The following is a 17,756-nucleotide window of genomic DNA, read 5'->3' on the forward strand; positions in this document are numbered from 1 at the left end:
TGAATCCATGTGGGTTCAAAGGGGATAAAACGTTAGGAAACTAACTTGCAATTTGCAGCAGCCTATCTTGCTAGGCAGACCATCTTGCCAAGCAGAAGCCCTCGCCTAGCACACTTTGCCATGTGTAGCCATTGTCATGCAGAGGGCTTGCCCTGATGCTGGAGGTGCGGAGTCAGTCAAGAGCGCCTTTGAACTGTTTTGTTTCGTACTTTCGTTCTCCTTGTGAGTATGTTCTGTAGTTAGCTATATTAAACAATGTTTTTATTTTCTGTTTGGGATTTGTAAGAGATGTGCCAACTTTTATGTTCTGAATAATCTTTCTTTTTTAAATAAATTCTGGAAAAAGAATTTTTTTTCCTGCTTCTGTCTTTTGTGCCTTTCTGCCGGGGAGCTGAACCCTTTAGTCGCCTACCAGAGCCTGTTGGATTTCTGTCTGTGTCACAGTAAAGTGACACAGTGGTAAAGTGACACAGTGTGGGGCAGCCCGGTAAAGTTGAAAACTAATTTCCTTCCTTAGTCAAAATAAAAAAATTCCTTCCAGTAGCACCTTAAAGACCAACTAAGTTAGTTCTTGGTATGAGCTTTCGTGTGCATGCACGAAGAAGTGTGCATGCACACGAAAGCTCATACCAAGAACTAACTTAGTTGGTCTTTAAGGTGCTACTGGAAGGAAATTTTTTATTTTGACTATGGCAGACCAACACGGCTTCCTTCCTTAGGCTACTTTTCGGGGCTGTTCTGAGATAAGGAAATGGTGGCAGCAAACTACTGTTCTGTTTTTGTATTCTGAAAAAGCTTTCGCATGCCAGTCTCTATTCCAGCTGGGTCTTGCCAGGTTTGGGGGATGGATTGGATGCAGCTGATGAAAACGGAGGCCAAAATTGTTTATTTTAGGACTCTAATAATTAGAATCATAGATATGTAGAATTGCAAGGAACCCAACGTAACATAACAACATAATAATTATGTTATTTTAGCCACTGTGATATGAATGTGAACGTGTATCAGCCCCATTGTCCATAAAGATACTCAAAATGCTAGCTTATTAGAGATCAAATGTTATTAGATGCCTCCTTAGCTGATGCACCACACTTCTTTGGCTGTATGGGTTTCAATAACTAATCTAGACTCACCGCCTGCCCCCTTTGAATAATTCAGCTGGAAAGTCTGCATATTATCTTTGTTGTGTTACAGACTACCACACTGGTAGGAAAGGATGCATCTCTTAGACTCAATTTCTCATTTTTCAGTTTTTACCTCCGCATCCCCCCGGAGTGCCCACCAGCTGGGGGGTGCCCAGGATGGAAGGCTGCAGCTTGGGCACCATGCAAACCCAACGCTGCCCGGGGTGATCTATCCCGCCCACACCCCTATAGCTACACCACTGAGTGGGGTAGTAAAATTTGTTTGTGTCTGTATCTGGCTTCTGTAAGGCAGTCAAACTCCCATCACCCATCATCTATTTTCCAAGCCAGGTCCTGAGAGGGGAAAGGAAAGGCCTTAAAAAATCACTCTGAAGTAAAACCTCCATCCCATCCCATCAGGGGATGAAAAACACATGGATCCTCTGGAGGAAACGAAAACATTGAGCCAGGGGATTACATGCTCCTGAATTTCATTTCTGAGTGCTTGTAGGAATAGTGGTACTCTTGGCCACTTTCACAGTTCACCCCATCAGCAAAGGTGCTGGTGTGGTAGATTCTTTCATGGAGTTTTGACTGCGTTAGGCCATGGAAGGCTGGGATGCTAACAAAATTGCTAATTGGAGTAAATATTGTGGAAGCAATGGAAATGAGGGTGGAAACTTTGTACCTGGGATGCAATATTTTATTGAAGCAATGCAACGAGATGCTATTCCCTCTTTAAACACATTCCTGCCCTTAGCTCTTCCCTTTGTCTCCTTCCTTCTGTCTTGGAAGGCCCTAATGGGACAGATCTGCTTCCTCCCCTGAAGAAAGAACTCGGATTAGAGACGCTCCCATCCCATCTGCAGCCCTATTGTTATCCTAAGGAACTGATGGTCATGTCGCTAAAGATCATCTTCTGCAGGATCTCCAATCTCCATGGGTTGGGGAAATGAATTCACCCGCAACCCTTCCACCTTCTTGCACCCCACACCAACACAGCTCCCCTCACCTTGAAAAATGATGGATCAATGGGGTTTAGGACCCCCCACAATCCTGAGGGTATAAGAAATCCAGACTTGCCTTGCATGGGGCTACCTATGCCTGCTCCTGTTGTGTTTGTATAGGGAACCTGGTTGCAACAGAATAAAGGACCATTGCTTGAAGTGGTTTTGCTTGGTTGGGGTTCGTCCATCCTTCCGACTACTGAAGAGCCTCATAGGGTCTCCCAAACCAGCAGCATATTTCTACAACAATTTCAACCTCTCACATCAATATTTTTTTGTATATGCTTCTCTCTCACTCACTCTGTTTTATTTTCATAAAAACCCGAGCCTATGATGGAAGAGTTCAAAGCATTACAGTTCAAGAGGTCCCTTGCCCTTGTACTAGTGCCTGGAGGCAGTAGGAGGATGGATGGCGGCTAACAGATTGAGGTTGAATCCTGACAAGACAGAAGTACTGTTTTGGGGAAACAGGGGACAGGCGGGTGTGGGGGATTCCCTGGTCCTGAATAGGGTAACTGTGCCCCTGAAGGACCAGGTGTGCAGCCTGGGAGTAATTTTGGACTCACAGCTGTCCATGGAGGTGCAGGTTAATTCTGTGTCCAGGGCAGCTGTCTACCAACTCCATCTGGTAAGCAGGCTGAGACACTACCTACCCGCAGACTGTCTCACCAGAGTGGTGCATGCTCTAGTTATCTCCCGCTTGGACTACTGCAATGTGCTCTCCGTGGGGCTACCTTTGAAGGTGACCCAGAAACTACAATTAATACAGAATGTGGCAGCTAGACTGGTGACTGGGAGTGGCCACTGGGACCATATAACACCGGTCCTGAAAGACCTATATTGGATCTCATAACATTTCCGAGCACAATTCAAAGTGTTGGTGCTGACCTTTAAAGCCCTATACAGCCTCAGACCCGTATACCTGAAGGAGTGTCTCCACCCCCATCATTCAGCCTGGACACTGAGCTCCAGTGCCAAAGGCCTTCTGGCGGGTCCCTCATTGCGAGACGTGAGGTTACAGGGAACCAAACAGAGGGCCTTCTTGGTAGTGACGCCTATCCTGTGGAATGTCCTCCCATCAGATGTCAAGGAAATAAGCAGCTATCCTATTTTTAAAAGACATCTGAAGGCAGCCAGATAGGTTGGGTATAAATAATAAATTATTATTGTTATTATTATTATTATTATTATTATTATTATTATTATTATTATTATTCCCATAGGATCAGCAGGCTTCTATGCAAGACAGAAATAAGCCATGCTCTGTCTCTTTCACATTATATTCTGACCACCACCACCACCCATCAAGCTTGCAAAACTTAATCTTTTTTCCTGTTAGCTTACATCAGTGGTTTGTGGTTTTCAACCAGTGTGCCATGGCACCCTGGGGTGCCTTGAATGGTGCTCAGGGGTGCTGTGGGCTCCTCTGGCCTCAGTCCCTCTTTCCTTCCTTTCCTTCTCTGATGCCCTCTTGCATCTCTGCCTCCCAAAGGCTTGCACAGCTGTTTGTTGCAGCATCCCTGGCAGCAGGCTCCCCAGGCAAATGCTGCCTCTGTGACTGGCAAAGGGGTGCTTCTCAAGCCCCTGTGGGCAGTGTGAGGAGGCACCTCTCTTTGGGGCAGAGTGGGGGGCAGATCAAGGACCAGGGGCAGCAGCTGCAGCTGCCCAGAGGATTCCCAAGGAGAGTGGAGAGGAGACTGAGGGAACACTCCACAAGGCAGGCTGTTAGAAAAAGGTGAGAGGCTGCCAGCTCTGCAGGTAAGGGGTAACCAAAGTTCCTAAGCCCCACAGGGGTGCAGCAGAAAGAGTGTAGTTGGTCAAGGGAGCCATGGAATCAAAAAGGTTGAAAAGCTCTGGTTTACATCATTTCCCAATGTAATCCTGGAAACTTCCCCCTCCCAATTCTGGAATTGTCTTCTGCTACCATAGGCAACTGAGGGATGCGGGTGGCACTGTGGGTAAAACCTCAGTGCCTAGGACTTGCCAATCGTAAGGTCGGCAGTTCGAATCCCCGCGGCGGGGTGAGCTCCCATCGTTCAGTCCCAGCTCCTGCCCACCTAGCAGTTTGAAAGCACCCCTAAGTGCAAGTAGATAAATAGGTATCGCTTTGGCAGGAAGGTAAACGGCGTTTCCGTGTGCAGCGCTGGTGCTGGCTTGCCAGCCGCAGCTTCGTCACGCTGGCCACGTGACCTGGAAGTGTCTTCGGACAGCGCTGGCTCCCGGCCTCTTAAGTGAGATGAGTGCACAACCCTAGAGTCGGACACGACTGGCCCGTACGGGCAGGGGTACCTTTACCTTTACCATAGGCAAAGAACCTATCCATTCTGAAGGAAATGAGCCCTGAGTGCTCACTGGAAGGACAGATCGTGAAGCTGAGGCTCCAATACTTTGGCCCCCTCATGAGAAGAGAAGACTCCCTGAGAAAGACCCTGATGTTGGGAAAGACTGAGGGCACAAGGAGAAGGGCATGACAGAGGGTGAGATGGTTGGACAGTGTTGTGAGACGAGGACCCTCCACCCACATAGGATTATAATAAGACACACAGACACGTTATTTTAGGTTAATGGGCGAAATTAGGCCACAACTTTTATTGGTTACAGCATGTGAGTAGTATTGGCAGGCATTGGATGAAACACCAATGCAAGACTCCACCCCACACAGCCAGGAGTCATATCAGGGTTAACAACCAATGGGAGGAGCTTGTTGATGCAAATACAACTGGAAGCTCCCCCATGATGTCACCGGGGGTGTGCCATGGCCCTAGCCACTAGCAGGGCATCCTTAATGGAATACCCAAAAGAGGAGAGGTAGATGATGGCGCATACCCAATACTCCAACACAGCACACATATTCCAATGCCTAACCGCCACCCGAGCCAAAAGGCTCGCCGCTGTACCCTCACAGGTGCAACCAATTCTTAATACTTCTGATGATTTCTGCCAACCACTCATCATCCGAAGAAAGCAGGGACAGACTGATAAAAGAAGGTTGCAGCGGCTGTTTAAACGCATTTAGGCCTGCCCACCAGCCCACCCTATTGGTCGGCTGGGAGGCTTGGCCTTGGCAGCAGAAGCAATCAGGAGCAGGGAGCCCCCCCCCAACCCCTCGAAGCTACCAGCATGAGTTTGACCAAACTGCGGGAGGCAGTGGAAAACAGGAGTGCCTGGCATGCTCTGGCCCATGGGGTCACGAAGAGTCGGACATGACTAAATGACTAAACAACTAAACAACAACCATAGGCAAAGTCAGGATTTTTGTCAGGGGAGGGCAGGATTTTTCTTCGGGGTGGGGGGGGGCAGAACCAACATGATTGGTCAGTGATCTTGTCTATGCCCATGTAAATACCCAGAAGTCAGGGCAGGGCTTCCCTGGTTGATTGTTTTCATTGATGGGCCATCACTCTGTCTTTGTTTCTTAAATGACTTATCCCCTAGGCAATTTACTAAATTCAGGAATTATGGGGGTTTGCTTAAATGCTAACCCTTTACTAAATTTAGACATTTTAGGAGTGTCTTGCCCCCAACCAGCTTCCACCACCAAATTATAATGCTAGCTTGTTATGATTTATTAGGTTAAAGATCTAACAAGAACAAAAAAGGGGGGGAGGTGGTAGTTTCCCCAACTCTTGGGAAATGTTTCCCAAAATTCTTTTGCTGATGGGCAGTCGCACCACATGTGCAGCCCAGTCATCACAGAACTGCAGACCCTCCAATGCAATGCTGAAACCAAATGATAGGAATATATTGCCATTTATCCCACACCTGGATTCTTTTGGGTTCTTTTGGGTCTTCCTCTAGCAAATAAATATTTTATGTACCTTAGACTATTGCTAGTCCATCTGTCACGTTGTTTGTATTTATCTGGACAATACCATTTTGGGAGGGAGCCAGGGATGGGCCTGCAATCCATTTCCCCCCCATACCACTAGAGCGGAGGAAAAGGTGGCTACTTTTCCAAATCAATGACCTTGATGGGTTCGGAAGCAATAATGCCTTGATGCCTTGATGGTGAATCAAGCTGAACTCAAAGGAAGGTCTTTTGCATTTCTAATGATCTGTATAACATGTCTCAACCAAAATGCCTTGTAATACAGTTTCAGGTTTGGGATTCCCAGACCAACATGTTCCACGCTCAGTAGAATGTGTTGTCACTTACTCTGCCCCCCCCCCAGCAAAATAAAGTTATTTAACATATTTTGTCGTTTAGCTAGTTGTTGTTTTGGTATTGTGATGGAAAGGCTCTAGAATAAAAACAGAGATTTGGGCAGGAGCAAGAGAATCAATGCCTATAGCAACCTATATTGTATATTGTAACCCTCTCCCCATCTTCTTTGCAATATGTGAATACTGTGTCTTGCCTGAACTGCATTACTCTGACACTAACACTGCCCTAGAAGCACCCACCCACTTTGCTGGCCAAGATGAGGCTCTGTCTTCCACTTATTACCCCTGCACACACAGACAAGTGGCAATGAGGGCTGCTGGGATGTTCCCTGGGAAACTTGGCCATTCAGACATAACATGTGTGTGTGTGTGTGTGTGTAGAATGGTTGCCTCAGATGCTGAGGAAGGGGTGAGGCAAAGGGGTACATAGGCCCATACAGCACTCCTCCTTTTTTCGATCCATTAGCAAGATAGAAGGTTGCCTTATTTGGAGACAGACCATCTGGCTCATTGCTCTCTGCACTGACTGGCAGCAGCTCTCCAGATTTCAGCCTACGGTCTCTCTCAACCCTTCCTGGAGACGTCAGGAATTGAAGCTGGGTCCCTCTGCTTGCAAAAGATGCTCTCTTCCCCTTCTTCTGCCTGGCTGTGGCCTACCTTTGCTCTAATGGGTGTGTAGAAAGCAGGGAGTACCTGCGCCTTGTTAAAGTCTGCCTGCCACAAAGACTTCAGAAGAGGTCTCAACTGCGAAGCCCCAACACTCGCAGCAGCAGCAGCTCTAGAAACCCCGTCAAGGGAGGGGAAGTCTCTCTCTCTCTCTCGCTCTGCCTTCCAAATTCCCATCTCTTAAACGGTCCTTGCGACGAACGGGCTGTGGGTGTGTAAATGAGCACTTTAACGTGAAGAGGGCGAAGGAACCTCCTCCAGGGCAGTTTAACTGGTCCTGAATATGCTGGACGCTTGTCTAAGGCTGCTTGTCTAAGGCTGAGGAACTCCTTCGCTCACACGAATGCGCAGCCAGAATGCCCGAGGAGGCAGGCGCGCGCACCTCCGACGATCAGCGATCTGCTGGAGAGCTCACTGCGCCGTCCCGGGAGCGCAGCTTTCTCCCCACGAGGAGGATCCCTGCTTACTGGCCACAAGCCCGCGAAGTCTCAGCAGGGACGGCTGGGCGGTTTCTAGCCGGCGGCAGCAGCAGCAGCATTTCCACCAGCCGGGCTGCCAGGCAAAGCGCTCGGCGGCGAAGTAGTAGACGAGCGGGTCGAGGCAGGCGTTGAGGCTGGTGAGGGCCATGGTGAGCCGGCGGGCCACGTAGGTGGCGCGAATGAGCGGGCAGCCGCCCAGCACGCCGGCGCGACCCAACGTGTGCACCACTTGCACCAGGTGATACGGCGCGAAGCAGACCAGGAAGACGCCCAGCACCACCAGCACCGTGCGCAGCGCCTTGCGCCGCACCGCTCGTGAGCCGGGCTGCATCCCCGGAGTGGCCAGCAGCCGCCAGGCAATGAGCGGGTAGCAGATGCCGATGAGGAAGAGCGGCAGCAGGAAGCCCACGGCAGCGGCGAAGAGGCTGACGGAGGAGATGCGCCCCCGCCAGGAGCTCGAGGAGAAGTTCTCCAGGCAAGCGGTGCGGCCGTCGGGGAAGCGGCTGGTCAGCGGGCCGCGGAGCGCTAGGTACAGGACGGCGGCGACTAGCACCGCCCACACCCCGACGGCGGCCGCCACCCGGTAGCGCAGCTGCCGGAGCCGGAGGTGGCGCAGCGGGTGCACAACGGCCACGTAGCGCTCCAGGCAGATGCAGGCCAGGAAGAGGGAGCTGCCGTACAGGTTGGCGAAGAAGAGGCAGCCGGTGACCTTGCACAGCGCCTCGCCGAAGACCCAGTCGTTGCGCAGCGCGTGGTAGGCAATGCGGAAGGGCAGCGTTAGCACGAAGAGCAGGTCGATGGCGGCCAGGTTCACCAGAAAGACGTTGGCGGGCTCCGTGGCGGACTTGGTGCGGAAGAAGTAGCCCAGGACGAAGAGGTTCCCCACCAGGCCCAAGGCGAAGACCAGGCTGTAGACCACGGGGAAGAGCAGGTACTGGAAGTCGGCGCTCTCCAAGCAGCCGGAGGTGCTGTTGCTGCTGTTCCACGCGGAGCCACCAGAAAGCGGCACTGAGAGGTTCTTCGGCGGCCGCTGGAAAAAAACGAAAGAAAACCGCTTATTCATTTATTTATTTATTTATTTATTTATTTATTTATTTATTTATTTATTTATTTATTCACCCTTCATCCGTATTGCTCAGGGCGGTTCACAAAATAAAAATGAAATATAAAAAACACAAAATACATAATAAAAATTAAAACAAAAACAAACCAAGAATCTTCCACTCCCTCAACACATTGAAAAGGCCAAACATGCACTCGGCGCCCTGTTCGCGGTGCTTGTTCCGCGGCTCTCCTAGGCTAACACTTCTCCCACCCACCCTATAGCTACTGAGCAGCTCCGAAGCAAGGAGCCACCCAGAGAGCAACCGCCTCTTGTCCCCTGTCTGTCTAATGTAGCCGTCAATCTGGAAAAACCTTCAGCTGCGGGGAGCCAGCCGAGAGTGCTCTTTCCTTTTGTTTTTGTAGTGCACTGGGGTGATGGTGCCCTGAAATTTTGCCTGCTGCAACCTCCTTTTCCCTCTTTTAGATGGCTCTTTGTTTATCGTTTTTCAGCCCCGCTTTGCCTGGTTCTTAGCTCCCCCCCCCCCCAATTTTAGATAACTTCCAAGCCTTTCAAAATATTTGACAATCTTGACTCTCCTTTTTAACCTGAACCCCTTTCTTAGGATTCTGCGGTGCTTGGAGATGCTCTGTCAGTGGCTGCTTGGCCATGATGGCTATGTTCTACCTAAGTAGCTTGAGGCAATAATGCTTCCGAATCCCAGTTCCCGGAAAGCGCAAGAGAGGAGAATGCTCTTGGGCCTGAATCCGGCTTGCAGGTTTTCTTTTGGGGTATCTGGTTGGCGGCTCTTCTGTCCTAGATTGTCCCTACTTAAAGGAAGCCTCAAATCCTGACATCTCCGCATTTCGCCCAGTTGAGACTGGGGGGGGGGGGGGGAGGCCGTGGTCTTCTTCCTGCAGAGGACGCGCGCTCTCTCTCGGGGCTCACAGGCAGTCCCTCCGCGGAGGCTGGTGGAGCTTTTCCTCCCTGGGGCTATGGCTGAGCCCCTTGGAAAGGAGGCGGGGAGGGGGCGAGAGGTGGGCAGGTGGGAGGGAGCGCTGGCCGTCGAGGGGGTGGGACTGCCTTTCTTCCCCACTCCCGGCTGTCCAGGGTGCTGATGACCCTCCTGGAGGTTCTCGCTTCCTAGAAAGCCGTCTCCGCCGCCCTCCCCCAAGCCCCTGGAGCAGAGTTGACGCCTTCCTCCCCATGGGACCCAGGAGTCCTGCCGTCGGGGCCAAACGAGTCCTGCCGCCGTCTCCCTGCCTCACCTTGGCTCCCAGCCAAGCAACCGACGCCCCCAGTCCCACTGCCTCCTACCTCCAGGACCTCCATGTGGGTCTCTGTCCGCCTGCCCTGTCCTGCCCTGCCCGGCGGCTGCTGCTGCTACCAGGCAACTCTAGGCCCCCTTGCGCAACCTCAACCCCTCCAGGCACATTCCGGGAAGGTTCGCCTCGGACCCACTTCCTCCCCCCGCCCTCCGGCGTCTCCGGCTGGGGAAAAACTACAAGCCGCGTCTCTCGCCAGCCCCTTCCCTCTTCCCTGCATGGGAGGAGAAGCCCCATAACTGCTATTGATTCTGCGGTTTATGTTGTGTTTGTCTGTCTCTGGAAGGTGAAGAACTTAGTGAAAATAAAACTGCTGCTATCAGTTCCTTGTACCAATATATGGTGCCACCGCTTCTGGAATGCTGTGTGCAGTGCCGGTCGGCTTACCTCAGAAAGGATACTGTATTGCATAGTTGGAAAATGGTCAGAAAAGGGCCACCAAAATGATAAAGTGGAGGAGAAGGCTTCCCTATGAAGAAAGGTTGCAGCGTCTGGGACTTTTTAGTTTTTTGAAGTCAGTTTTTTAAATTAAACTTTATACAGTATACATATATTCAAGATTCCAAATTTGTTTTACATTTCTCTTTAAACTTTGACTTCCCGCCGTTCCCTCCATGCTGTTCTTAATCCCATCCTATTTACATAACGCATTCTAATAAACTTTCTGCTAAAACGTATTTCGTATATTATCAATCGTCAATCGCTGCTCATATTTCAAATCCTGCTCGCGATTTCATCTGCTTATTTTTTCAGATATTTCCAAAAGGGCTTCCATTCTTCATGACTAGTCCCTCATGTTGTTTTCTTGGTTTTGCTGTTAGTTTCGCCAGCTCCGCATAGGGATTTTTTAGTTTAAAGAACATTCAAGTAAGAGGCGACAGGACAGAAGTTTATAAAATTATGCATGGCATGGAGACATGGGCATAGCCAGGCTTTTGATGGGGGGGGCAGGCTTCTGCTGGGGGGAGGAGAGAACCTTGGGTAATGCTTTTCAATAATATTTGAGGAATGGGGGGGGGGCTCTCCTTGGCTACGCCCAGGCATGGAGAAAGTGGAAAGTTTTTCTCCCTCTCTCGTGACCCTGGAATACAGGGGCATCCGTCCAATGAAGCTGATCGTTGGGAGATTCAGGACAAATAATCTAAAGTCCTTCTTCACGCAGCCCAAAGTCAAGCGATGGAACTCGCTCCCCCAAAAGTCAGAAATGCGCTTTAAAAGAATGTTGGAGAAAACCATGGAGGCTAAGGCTATTATAGCTGCTAGCCACAATGCCTAAGCTCTGCCTCCACAATTTGAGGCAGCAATGCTTCTGGACCCCAGTTGCTGGGGATCGAGAGTGGGGCAAGTGGCTGGTGCGCTCGAATCTGGCTTGCGGGCTTTCCATGCCGGCCTCTGGGTGGGAGGAGAACCGGATGCGGGGCTAGATGGGCCTTTTGGCCTGATGCAGCCGCCGGCCTCTTCTGATGTCCTTATGACTGATGTGTTTAGATGACCCTCGGGATATGGTTACCAGATGTCCCCATTTCCCAGGGACAGTCCCCAGATTTACAAATTTGTCTCCAGACACATCATATGGGGACTTCCAGCAAGGCAAAATAGCAGGCACCACAGCAGCGAGCAGCCCCTGAAGCCAGCCAGAACCAACTGCGCTACCCAGGCTGGCTCCAGGCTGCTGAGACTGCCACTGCTGCTGTCACTGCCAAGGGAGAACGGGGACGCCCGGCGCGTCAACTGGGGGAACCGCTGACCCCCCCCCCCCAATCGAGCCAGGAGCGAGAGTGCCCGGCCACCCGCCCAGTGGCACTCCGGGGCCAGGAAAACCCCGGAGCTGACACAGGGAGAAGGAAGAGCGAGAAAGAGGAAGGAGAAAAAGGGGAACCCCGACCTTGCCGCGCCACTGCCACCGCTGCCACTGAGAAAGAGAGGTAGGAGAGCCCTGGGAGGGCAAGGACACATGGCCGAGCCCAGATCTGACCTTAGCCTACTCCACGGCGGCTAGCGCTCCAAGAGAGTAGGCTGGGGCCCAGAGGAAGGCCACGCGACAGAGGACACCACAGAAGAGAAGATATTACTTCTTAATATATATTTTAAAATATTTTTAATAACTTCTTTTCTCTTTTAAAAAAAAAGTGTCCCCGGATTCTTTGAAAAAAATCTGGAAACGTTACCTCAAGATCCCTTTCAACTCTACAGTTTCTATGATGCTATGATTCCTAAAAGAGAGAGGCGCTCCCAGGCACCTGCTCCCCCCCTACACACGTGAGCTGGTCTGCACTTGTGAATGCTGAAGGCGCCTCCCTGCCCGCCACTCTGGGCGCTCCTTAGCAACACACGGCAGATGCCGCTCCCCACGGCCGCTCTTGAGGCGGGAATGCCCGAGTTGCGCAAGGCGCTGTTTGCTGAGACCGGCGCGCCCCAAAGCAGCTGCCGGCGCCGGAGGAGGCAGCTGAAAGCAACACGGGCGCCTCCCTCCAGCTTCGCTGAATCAGCTCCCTCCCCGCCTGCTGAGCTGGCCCGGGAGGGCGAATTCCCCTTTCCGTGCAGCCAGGAGGAGGAACTGAGGTTTCAGTCGGGCTGGGGCAGCAGCCCCCTCTTCCCGCTCGCCAGAGCAGACGCAGCTGTCGAGGAAGAGGAACTCGGAGGGGCAGAGCTTCCCCAAATCCCTCCCACATAAAGAGAAAGGAGTCCTGGGGCACCGCGACACGAGGATTTGCCACTGTCTTGCGACAGAAACTTTCGTGGATTATATTCCACTTTATCAGGGGCTTGAATGGTGATCCACAGTTTGCAGGAATATTTGTTCGCTTTGTGCACATACCCAAGTGTGTGTTTGGGTACAGAGAGCGAGAGCGAGAAAAGAAAGCAGCGGAGAGGAAATGAAATCGAAAAGTACAGTACTGTACTGAACCTAACACTGAAGCTTAAATGCCTGCTTAAAAGCCAAGATTTTGTAGTTGTTAGAATGCCGGACTAGGTTTTGCTGACACCTACAAGACTGCAGCTTTAGGAACATCCATAGAAACACAGAGCACAAGTTAGACTCATAGAATTGTCGAGTTGGAAGGAACCCCAAGGGTCATCTAGTCCACCCCCTGCAATGCAAGAATATCTACTAAAGCATTCGCCAGAGAATGGCCATCTGTTTAAAAGCCTCCAAGGAAGGAGAGTTCACCACTTCTCGAGGGAGACCGTTCCACTGTCGAAGAGCTCTTATTGTCAGAAGGCTCTTCCTGATGTTGTCTGAATCTCTTTCTTATAACTAGAAGGCATGGGTTCGAGTCCTGCCCTCCAGAGCAGCAGAAAATAAGCTTCTCCATCTTCCCTGCCCTTGAGGTATTTGAAGATGGCTCGCATATCTCCTCTCAGTTTCCTCTTTTCCAGGCCAAACATCCCCAGCTCCTTCAACTATTCCTCATAAGGCTTGGTTTCCCAGACCTTGGATCATCTTCTGCACACCTTCTGGCTTGTCAATATCCTTAATATCTTAAATTGTGGCGTCCAGAGCTGGACACGGTATTTCAGATGTGGAATTATTAGGGGGGGGACCGCGCGCTCCAGCTCCAGCCCCACCCCGCTGCCCGTGGGACTCCAGAAAAAAGATCGCGGGCGGGGAGGGGCATAAGGGTCTTTCTAGGCGGACAACAAATGAAAACCTCCGTGGTGCTGGGCAGCGGCGTAGCGTGGATTGTCAGCACCGGGGCAAGGCAAGTAATTTGCGCCCCCTAACCTGCCGCCGCTGCCAGCTTCTTCTTGCTGCTGCCTGGTCTGGTGTGGTTCTCTCCCGCGCTCAGCGCTGTGCTGCCGCTGCACTGTCCCTCCCCCAGATAGTCCCTCAGTCAATCTCCGCACCTCACGCCTGGCACCCACCCCCAGGGACGCGGACTTATAAAAAATATTGGGGGGGGGGCCGGGAAAGCTCATGAATAATAAATAAGCTCATGAATATGCAAATAAAGTGGCTCCGGCCCTAAATAGGGCAAGCCACGCCCCCCAGCCAGCCGATTGGCTGGCTGGGAGGTGTGGCCAGTCGGGATTCCCCTGTTCTCACGGGATTTCCGGCAGTGCCTTGGCAGTGGCGGTGGTGCTGCGAAGCAGCGAGGCAGGAGCCCCCGCCCCCGGGGATTCCCTAATCTCGCGGGGGACGGCCGGGGCTCTCCGATTAGGGCGCGCGGCTGGCTGGCTGGCTGGCGAGGGAGCAGGTGGGGAGGAGGTGGGGGACGGCGGCGGCGCTCTGCTGGAAGGGCGCCCGAGATTATTGGGGGGGCTGAGCCCCCCCAAAAATTTTTTTGAGGGGGCTCAAGCCCCCTCAGGCCCCATGGAGTCGGCGCCTATGCCCACCCCCTCCACAGTGGACGGCGACCCAGCGGCTCGGATTGGATTCGCACAGCCAGCACTACAGTGAGAGAGAGTGAGTGAGCCAGGTAGGGGCAGAGAGCTGCGAGTGCGAGCGCCCCCCCCCCCATGTTCTGCCCAGTGCGGCCGGCTCCCCTGCACCTCCCACGCTACGCCACTGGTGCTGGGATAGCAGCTGCTCCGCCTGCGCCACCCGCAGCAAGGGCAGCCGGGGCTCGCCCTGCCTCCTCTCCTGTAAGGGTCCTCCCTCTCCGCCCTCGCAGCTGCGCAGTCGCCTTCTCCGCCGAGCCGCTTTGAGAAGAGCCCGGAAGTTCCACCTCGGGATCCCTCTACCTTCTTCGTATCTCTTTGGCCTCACTCCCGACGCTCATGCGCCCTTCGTCCGTCGGGGAGATTGCTCTACGGAGAGCGCGACGGGACATACGCGGCCAAGATGGCGGCTGCTCCCAGCGGCGGCGGTTCTTGCCCGGCCGGGAGCAGCAACGGGGCCGGCATGGAGGTGGACGCGGCGGGTAAGCCCGGGAGGCGGCGGGCGGGCCTGGCTGGGGCGGCGGGAAAGAGCGGCGGCGGCGCCCTCGGGGCCTCCCTCCGTCCTCACGACTCCCTCGGTCTCCGCAGCGGCGCCGGCGGTGATGGCGTCGGGCGTGACGGGGAGCGTGTCGGTGGCGCTGCACCCGCTCGTCATCCTCAACATCAGCGACCACTGGATCCGGATGCGCTCGCAGGAGGGGCGCCCCGTCCAAGGTGAGCGGGGGGGGAGCTGCACCCGGTGGGCTTTTGCCTGCGAGCCGGGGCGGGGCGGCCTCCCGCGGGACCCCGGAGCGAAGGGACCGAGCCCGGCGGCCGGGGCGGGGGCGCGCGCGAATGCATCTTCTGCAATCTCAGGCCGCCGGCCTTGCCAAGGCTTCCGGGAAGGGAGCGGAGAGAGCCCCCCCCCCCCCAATCTCTGGCAAAACTCGCACAAGCCGCCCTCGCTGGGGCTGCTGGGAGGAGCCGCCCTGACTCCCCTCTCTGCCTCCCGCAGTAATCGGGGCCCTGATCGGCCGCCAGGAGGGGCGCAACATCGAGGTGATGAACTCCTTCGAGCTGCTCTCGCACACGGTGGGGGAGAACGTGGTCATCGACAAGGAGTATTACTATACCAAGGAGGAACAATGTGAGTCGGCAATTGGGCCTGCCAGGAGGACGAGGGGGGCTGGCGGGGGCAACTCGCAGGACAGGCATGAGCCAAAGAGGGTCTCTCAAAGCAGCCTGGCTGGTAGCAGGGGGCCGAGGGGCCCACAGAGCCCAGCACACTTTCTGCACAGTGGTAAACTAGAGGCACCGCCCCCCCCCCAGGAGCTGGCAATCAGGACCCCGGTGCAGCTGCACTCCTCCCCCTCCCCTGGGGTGATTCCTGGCAAATGGTACTCAGAAGAATTCTGCCTCCAATAGTAAAGGTAATACAGATCCGTTGTCATATTCACAAGCAATAGTCTTATCCTCCATAATTTAGTTTAATGCCTTCTTGCAGCCATCGTAGTTGACCAGTGTCACTATATGTTGTGATAGCTGTTTTTCTTCCGCTGTCCTGCAGTTAAACAAGTCTTCAAAGATTTGGAGTTCCTAGGCTGGTACACAACAGGTGGCCCCCCAGACCAGTCTGACATCCATGTCCATAAGCAGGTGAGCCTTGCCCCCACCCCCTTTGCTGCCTGCTGGCTGTGGGATGGGTGGGCAGAGGCCTCTGAGCAGCCCTCCGGTTTCACATTGCCAAGGGACAGAGGCCCGGAATTCTGCCGCTCCTGATAGCACCTTCATTTTTTCCTCAGGTGTGTGAGATCATCGAGAGCCCCCTCTTCCTCAAGCTGAACCCCATGACAAAACACACGGATGTGAGTACCTGCTCCCTTCCATGACTGAAACCTCAGACAGTTGCACCAAGGGACATCTGAGTGAGCTGCTGTGCTCTCTCTCTCTCTCTCTCTCTCTCTCTCTCTCAGCTGCCTGTCAGTGTCTTCGAGTCGGTGATTGACATCATCAATGGAGAGGTAATACCCACCACTCTTGCGCCATCTCACTCTTTTTAGAAAGGCATGTATTGCAAGAACTTGGGTAGAAGCGGGCCATCTTTCCTGTATGGGAGGAGAGATCCCCAGTGCAGGAGTCACAGCTAAAGGATCCCTCGTCATCCAACCTCTGCTTAAAAATCTCCAAGGAAGGAGAGCCAGCCACCTTTGGAGGGAGCCCCGCTTGCTGCCTGTGCAGGGAGAGAGGCCTATCTGTGGCCTTATTGTCTCTTTCCCCCTTTCTATCAAGGCTACAATGCTGTTTGCTGAACTGATGTACACTCTGGCCACAGAGGAGGCCGAGCGCATTGGGGTTGATCATGTGGCACGGATGACAGCGACGGGCAGCGGCGAGAACTCTACAGGCAAGGGGGGGGGGCAGCGGGGCTGTTAGCCAGTTAGTGCTAACTTTGGGCTGGAGCTGCAAGGTCTCCCATGAGGATGGTGAAAGCTGTCCTTGGCCTGCTTCATGCCTCAGGGGAGAGAGGTGTTAGGGCAATTTTCAGGCGGCTTCCCCCTGACTCTTCCCCCTCCCCCACTTGTCACTGTAGTGGCCGAGCATCTCATTGCCCAGCACAGTGCCATAAAGATGCTTCACAGCCGTGTCAAGCTCATCTTGGAGTATGTTAAAGCCTCGGAAGCAGGTGAGGGCTGTGGGTGAAGCAACAGTGTCCACCTTTGTCTCTGTTCCTCTTTCCTGCAGGTGGGAAGCACCTCAGCCTCCTCTCTAAACTGTTGCTTCTTTTCCCACCCTTGCCAGGGGAGGTGCCCTTCAACCACGAGATCTTGCGCGAGGCCTATGCTCTTTGCCACTGCCTGCCTGTGCTGAGCACTGACAAGTTCAAAACAGATTTCTATGATGTGAGTGTCCTGGCAAGGAAAACTTGTCTGCTTCTTGCCGAGTGTGGGAAGACATGTCAAACTGGAGCGGGGGAGAGGAATCCCTTGTTAATGGGGGGTAGGGATGGAGCAGGAATGTTGTCATTTGCTTCTACTTCCCCAGCTAAAGTGCTTCCCTCTGGCCTGGGGGGTTCCTGCATCTCACAGAGACCTCCACAAAAGGAAAAGGTTGGAAATGCACCTGCCAGCTTGAGCTTTTCTGGCATTGCAAGGGGTTAGACTAGATGATCCTCAGTGTCTCTTCCAATGCTAAGGTTATGGCAAAGCTTGCAACAGCCTGATCTGAGGGCAGCTGGAGAAGAGCTCTGGTGCATGGGAAGGTGGGAGGAAGAAGTGCTTCCAGGAGCTGTGCCCTCTGTGACCAGCCGGCCTCCTTTTGTCTCCCTCTCAGCAATGCAATGACGTGGGCCTCATGACATACCTTGGCACCATCACCAAGACCTGCAACACCATGAACCAGTTTGTGAACAAGTTTAACATTCTGTATGACCGTCAGGGCATTGGCCGGCGAATGCGGGGGCTCTTTTTTTGAGATGTTGGCTCTTTCTAATAAAGCAGTTTTGACGGCAGACACTTTGTGTGTGGTTCATGTCTTTGGCCTCTTTGGGGTGGTAGTGTGTGTAGGAGGTCTTACAACACCCCTTGCTT

At 53.2% G+C, this 17,756-nt stretch overlaps 2 protein-coding genes across 2 annotated transcripts; one reads left to right on the forward strand and one right to left on the reverse strand.

The window, feature by feature from the left end:
- Window positions 1-6,067: 6,067 nt before the first annotated feature.
- On the reverse strand, window positions 6,068-9,861 carry LOC308587599 (lysophosphatidic acid receptor 6-like). Its single transcript, XM_081195264.1, has 2 exons — window positions 9,800-9,861; window positions 6,068-8,470 (listed from the first exon to the last, which is right to left on the reverse strand). The coding sequence occupies exons 1-2, from the start codon at window positions 9,812-9,814 to the stop codon at window positions 7,373-7,375; spliced, it is 1,113 nt and encodes a 370-aa protein (XP_081051390.1). The 5' UTR covers window positions 9,815-9,861; the 3' UTR covers window positions 6,068-7,372.
- A 4,669-nt stretch (window positions 9,862-14,530) lies between these two features.
- COPS6 (COP9 signalosome subunit 6) lies at window positions 14,531-17,677 on the forward strand. The gene is made up of 10 exons (XM_081194829.1): window positions 14,531-14,672; window positions 14,779-14,904; window positions 15,185-15,316; window positions 15,737-15,825; window positions 15,972-16,034; window positions 16,143-16,190; window positions 16,459-16,573; window positions 16,760-16,852; window positions 16,969-17,069; window positions 17,500-17,677. The coding sequence occupies exons 1-10, from the start codon at window positions 14,594-14,596 to the stop codon at window positions 17,638-17,640; spliced, it is 987 nt and encodes a 328-aa protein (XP_081050955.1). The 5' UTR covers window positions 14,531-14,593; the 3' UTR covers window positions 17,641-17,677.
- The last annotated feature ends 79 nt before the right edge of the window (window positions 17,678-17,756 follow it).

Source organism: Podarcis bocagei (assembly GCF_964188305.1).
Source record: "Podarcis bocagei genome assembly, chromosome: 5".
NCBI classification, from domain to species: Eukaryota; Metazoa; Chordata; class Lepidosauria; order Squamata; family Lacertidae; genus Podarcis; species Podarcis bocagei.

What these genes read in the sequence shown, in the direction of transcription:
- COPS6 (XM_081194829.1), top strand. Translation starts at nt 14,594, where the DNA reads ATGGCGGCTGCTCCCAGCGGCGGCGGTTCTTGCCCGGCCGGGAGCAGC. An exon ending in ACATCCATGTCCATAAGCAG is followed by an intron (nt 15,826 to 15,971) that starts GTGAGCCTTGCC and finishes TTTTTTCCTCAG; the next exon opens with GTGTGTGAGATCATCGAGAG. An exon ending in CCATGACAAAACACACGGAT is followed by an intron (nt 16,035 to 16,142) that starts GTGAGTACCTGC and finishes TCTCTCTCTCAG; the next exon opens with CTGCCTGTCAGTGTCTTCGA.